At 53.1% G+C, this 5,968-nt stretch overlaps 1 protein-coding gene across 1 annotated transcript in view; it reads left to right on the forward strand.

Annotated features, from left to right (window-relative positions):
- The first annotated feature begins 4,420 nt into the window (after window positions 1-4,420).
- ALX3 (ALX homeobox 3) overlaps window positions 4,421-5,968 on the forward strand; it is an 8,990-nt gene continuing 7,442 nt past the window's right edge. The window contains exon 1 of the mRNA XM_019474942.1: window positions 4,421-4,460. Within this exon, the coding sequence (XP_019330487.1) occupies window positions 4,421-4,460 (40 nt within the window). The remainder of the gene's footprint in view (window positions 4,461-5,968) is intronic.

A 5,968-nucleotide genomic window follows, 5' to 3' on the forward strand; every position in this document is an offset into this window, starting at 1 on the left:
CACCGAGTTACTCTGATTTACACCTATTTAAGCAGCTGCTGCGTTAATTCAGGGGCCGGATCCTGCTCCCGGTTACGTGTATGTTAAATCCAGAGTGACCCCACTTATTTAGTGCCGTTATTTCAGATTTACGCCACGTAACGGCGTTACTCTAAAATAAGAAACTCAAATTGACTCGAATCCTACCACTTCCCGGCAGAGCAAATCTGGAATAAATTCCTTTTAATCCCTAGATGTATTCCTGATTTTGCAATCGCTGTCGGATTTTTAGACCCGTTTGGCTCCCGGTTACATGTCTTTTACTGGGATTAATGCCATAAGCACACATGCAGCCCGGCATCGCCCCCCGAATCCCAGCCGCCGCCGGCTTGCTGCCGCTTCCAGGCTTCGTTTCAGCCCTTTTTTCTTTTCTAATATATCTATATCTATATATATTTGGAGCAGCTGGAAGGAAAAACAAAGCCTGAACTTGGCATCCCGAAGCACTTTCCAAAGCAGCCTGAAAATCCCCCCACACGGACGAAGTACAAATCTTTCCTTATTAAAGCAGAAAGCCACCCGGCGTAACGGCGCGGCAGCGGGACGGCAATGGGAGAAGGGATCCGTCCCTCCGGCTGGGAACCGGCAACACAGGGCTCACGAGTCCCCTCTGCCTCCCAGCGTAAAATTGAGTTTATAGAGACCAAATTAACCGGTGCTGGAAATCCACCCCGCGGCCCTGACTGCAAGGACGGGGCCGGATCCTCGTTTAAAGCAGCCCGAGGGAATTAAGCTGATTTATTCCCGCAGCTCCTCTAAAGGCCACTCCATCTCCAAAGCACTTTACAAACACTTGGGTTTTTATTCAGCAGCTGCAAAAAACTGCTAGTTTTTACGTTGGTTTGGATCAAGTTGATTTTTTTTTTTTTTTCGTTTTTCCTTTCTTTCCCCCTAATCTATCGCCACGAAATGCAAATGAAAACAAAAGCGATGGGGCTTGGCTTTCCCGCCGGGTTTAATCCCGTCCGCAGCCCCGCAGTTTGTTTTCATGGGTTTTGTTCCCTCGATTGTTATTGCTATCATTAATTTACGGCACGCTTCGACACCGAAGGCTGCTCTGAAGCGAGCGCTGGCAAGCAGCGCCAGGACAAAACCAGTAACTCAGAGATTTCAATAACCAAAAAAAAAAAAACCCCTAAAAATTGCCAAAAAAAAAATTGCAATTTCAACAAATTCATTATTCTCCAGAAAAAATTCCCCCCCCCCCCGTTGCCAGCGCTGAGGGTGTCCACGTGTTATTGCAGCAGACGTGCGTCCCTCCTCGCTACGTCCCCGGGGCTCTAACCCAGCTCCGCAGGGCTGTACGTGTAGACGATACGACCGTAACATATCTGTAGAAATTTAGGTATTTATACAATTATGTGGGCGCGATTTCCACACGCTCATCTGTACCTCTCTGCAATCTAGAGGCAAACTTAGATGATTTTAGTGTCCACGTGCTGGTAACGTGAACCGATACAGAAAAACACTGTATCGGTGTGCAAAATTATAATACACATTTGCATGGGATTAAATTATCAGCACATATAGCTGGACGGCTATGAATATGCATGTGTACATAAATGTCCATGCGTATATAAATGTCCGTGCATATATAAATATGCATGCACATATAAATATGCATGGCTATATAAATATGCACGGCTACATAAATATATATGCACGCGTGTAAAGCACGTGAGTGACACAGAGGCTGGGGGGCGCCAAATATGCATCTATATAAATATGCACGGCTACATAAATATATATGCACGCGTGTAAAGCACGTGAGTGACACAGAGGCTGTCGCCTGCCCTTGTGAGTCGTTATTACACATGGGTGTTTGTGCTTTGCTTTTGTGAGACCTGGAAACGTGGAGCGTTTTCTACGTCGTCAGCCTCATTAAATAACAAATCTGGCCCCGGCTCGGCGGACCCGATGGGTTTCCGGCAGGGTCAGACCGAGGGGCTCCGTCTCCCACTCGCTAACGCGAAACAGGGTTGCAATCAGCAAGGGAGATTTCCCCAGGTGAATTAATAAAGTCGTTTTTCCTGCCGTCAGCGCGCACATTCCTGAGCGAGATCGAACCGTAGCTTGGGATGAAGCTCTCCACTGAGTTCGGGCATTAGGAGCTGGAGGATTTTCTGGGATATTTGGGAGGCAGAGAGGGATGTGCAGACGGACAAGGGCTGAGGACTGAACCCGTGATGGCTCTGCAGCTTTAGCAAAAAAAAAAAAAAAAAGACCCGTAAGCAAGGGCACAGATTCCCTTTGCCGCTCAGGGCCGAGATTATTGTCCCTGCACGACAGAGAGATGCAGGGACGTGCCCAAGACAAACTAGAAGACCATGCTGGCACCCAACAAGGGGTGTAAACCAGCCAGGGATGAATCTCCCCTGGGGATTAGGAGAAGGTCCTCGCTGTGGGGCGCAGAGCCTGGAGGATCCCAGGCTGGGGACACAAGCAGAAGCAGCCAGCGTGGCCAGCTGAGTCCCACATCTTCCTCGGGCAAGGGAAGAACCTCACGGGCTTCCCCAAAATGCACGTCCTTGCAAAGACGTCTAGAGGGAATGGCCTTCGTTGTATTGTCCCAGCTCCTTTTGTCCCCACGTGGTGTTTCTCCAGGCTGAGGACCTGGCCTGGGCATGGAGAGAAGCAGTAGAGCTGGAGAAGAGCCTCCAAGCCCTGGTCCAAGCTTGGTCAGCAGTCAGCCAACACAGCTGGGGATGCTACAGGCTGGAGGGGGCTTTGGTGTCTAATAGCGTCATCAGGAGGACAGTTGTCCCCAGACTCTGTCCCTTCCGCCTTGACCCTGAAGCTCATGTGCCAGAGCCACGTTGAGCTGAGCTGCCTCCCTGCTTTCCAGAGGAAGCCATAGCTTTTTCTCGGCAGGCTCCCAGGCACAGGCTTTCTTCCCAAACTGCAGATCGCAGAGGAAAAAAATGATAAAAAAATCAACCCCCCCTGAGAAAAAGCCCATGGGCTGGACCACGACCGCTGGTCCTCATCTACGCTGCCCGCTGCTCGACCTCCAGGCTGGGAGGGAAAGCACGTCCTCCGAGAAGGAGAAGCCCGTTCCCAGTCCTGTGCATTAGGCACTGCTCCGTGCCTCGCCAGCATTTCCAAGGCTCTGGATAACGTTGCAAAGTCTTGGCTGTGCAGGGACGTTCGTACAAACCACAGAGCTATGTAAACCCTCCCGGCCTCCTGCCGAGCTCTTCAGTGACATCTCCTGATCCCAGGGACGGCGAGGCAGCTCTATGGGATGGTTTGAGACTGTTGGGAAAGCCAATGGGATGCAAAGAGGGGGAAAAAAGATTCCTCCTCCCAGCAAGCAAGCGAGAAACCGAAAACAGAGAGCATTTGCCCACAGAGCATCCCGCTGGAGTCCTCCCGCCGCACTTGGTGGCTTTCTTGCCGTGGCTCATTTGGTGGCAGAGGCAATTAAAATGGGGCCACAAAAGGTCGTTTCAATCCAAGAACCGACCCAGCGGCACTTCCCCTTGCGGAGATGTCGGAGTCGGACGCCGTGACATTGTGAAAAGTTTCTCCTGGAAGCTTTTCAGCCGAGGAGTTTGTTGGGATCATCCTTTGCCCACAAATAATCTGGTGCGTGGTAAACGAACCCCAGCGAGCCCCGGGAGCACCACGGGGACCTCCCTGCCCCGGTCAGTCCCATACTGGCACCCATCCATGGTGCCCTAAGAAGAGGCACCCACCTTGGTCTCCCCCAGCAGCCTTTGCCCCTGATCTCAAAGCACCCAACACATCCATCCAGCAAGCCAGGAGGATGAGGCACCCTGGTCTGGCTCTACGCACAAGAAAACCCAGGGCAGAGGGTCGGTGGCAGGTTCAGAAGGAGACCCCAGGAGTCCTGGTCCTCAGCCCCGCTGAGGTCCCCCCGTTTGGAGGGACCAAACCCCTGAGCAGCTCCACAAACCGACACCCACCCCACAAATATCCAAAAGATCTCACAAACCTCTCCCCCTGCTGCCTTCAGCTCTCAAATACCCCAAATCCCAGAGACCAAACGCCTTCCCAAGACCTCTTTCACCTGCCCAGGAGGGACCCAGCGATGGCTCCAGCCTGGAAAACCAGCACATCCCAAACCAGCCTGCCCGTCCCCCTCCACACCACTGGCACACATGGATAGACTCATCCCCCTGCTATTAAAATCCTTTAAATGCCAGCAGTAAAACTGGGAGAGGTACGTTGAAACTAATAAGCCTTTACGGGAGTTATGCTATGTTTGATAATATTTAATGACTTGTTGCGTGCCAGAGGACTTGTAGTCCCTATTTAGCAATAATTTACAACACGCAGCGAGCTGTGGACAGTCAGACAGGGTAAATCTCGGCAGCTCCAGCTGCTGCAAAGGGAAGGCGTCGGGGAACGCTGCGGGATGCGGGATGCAGAGGGAGCCGTCGTGGGCCGGCGGGTGGGTGAGGAGGGAGCGCCAGCTCTTGCTCAGATTTCCCCCGGCTACCCAGGGAATCCGAAATGGATGGGTATTGCCCTCTCCCTAACAATACAAGCGGGCGGAGGGAGCACCGCACGCTCAGACCCCCGTTTGCAGAGCCAGCCCCTCGCAGGATTCGCTGCCAGAATAAGTTTGAGCCCAGGATCACAACCCAGCCACTATTTTTCCTGCAAATACAGTTTCCCTAACCAGGGACTGGAAAATTCAGCCGTGATTTATACCACACACCACAAACCCGGCACTCCTGCAATAACACCGGTTTTTGCAACGACCCGACAGCACCGTATCAATCCTGCAACTGCTGCCAAGACATAGGGGTTGCATTATATTTTTATCATAAGCTCTTTGAAAAAAGATTGTCTGGTGATTCCAGATTTGCACCATGTCTGGGGATAACAAAGTACTGCCCCAGCACCGCTGATAAAAGCGATACCACGCTGCATAATGTTATTTAATGGTCAGCGTTATCCTGTTGTTCCGCTATTTAACATCACACATCTGTGATCCGCCTGGTCCTTCTCCGCCTCTTTTTGCTGCTCCCATGCAGTTCATCCCCTGCCCTGCAGCCCCGATACCTGCAGGTTATTTTTTCCTAGACCTGGAGCAAGGAGCGGTGCCCTAGGATGAGTTAAAAGCCGCGGTCTGTGTTGTGCGTAGGGGAAAACAGCAAACGGAGACGTAAAACGTCGCCCTTCAGCCCAGATATCTGCTCATTTCTCCGTGCCCGTTGTTTAATCCCCTCTCTCTTTGACACCGAGCCTTTGAATCGCCAAACCTGCCCCCTCATTTTGCACACAAACACCCCCAAAGCTGTATAACACACACACCCCCCTCCACCAAGCCAAACGCCCGGCCCCGGGGAACAGCCGCAGCGGCTCCAAAGCAGATGGATGCAGAGGAGCGAAAAAGGGAGGAGAGAGGGTGAAAAAACAAATAAGTCCAGGCAAGCTCTGATCCGCTCCGCTCCGACACCGGCGCCCATTGCGAAAGCCAAAGCCAGGCTGCTGGGATGGGGGGGGCCCCAATCCTGGGGCGTGGGACCAGCGGCAGGGACACGTGGGGAGCAGGATAGGACCTCCTCGGTGCTGGGAGCAACCACCGCCCACACCAGCAGAGCCCAGCGCCTGCTCCAAGGGCGGACACGGCACGGTGGGATCCCGGATCCCGTGTCCCAGGGTCACGACCATCCCTGAACCGACCTGCCCAGGCCTCAGCCCCGGCCTTGGGGAGGGAAAGGCTGCAAATGGGTTCAGTACAGCTTGGGAAGGGGGAAAAAAAACCCAGAGGGTGCCTGAAAAATGGAAGTTTCTCCCCCTGCCTGGGATTTTGAGCTGCTCGTAGCAGTTGGGGATGAAGCTTGAAATCAAGGAAGGGCCCTGGGCATTTCCTGTAGCTGGGAGACACTGGGAGCGCTGGGAGGGGAGGAGCGGGGCTCCCCCCACGGCCCCCTGCCTTGAGGATGGAGGGGGA

This window comes from Aptenodytes forsteri, unplaced genomic scaffold (assembly GCF_000699145.1).
Source record: "Aptenodytes forsteri isolate BGI_AS27 unplaced genomic scaffold, ASM69914v1 Scaffold285, whole genome shotgun sequence".
NCBI lineage: Eukaryota > Metazoa > Chordata > Aves > Sphenisciformes > Spheniscidae > Aptenodytes > Aptenodytes forsteri.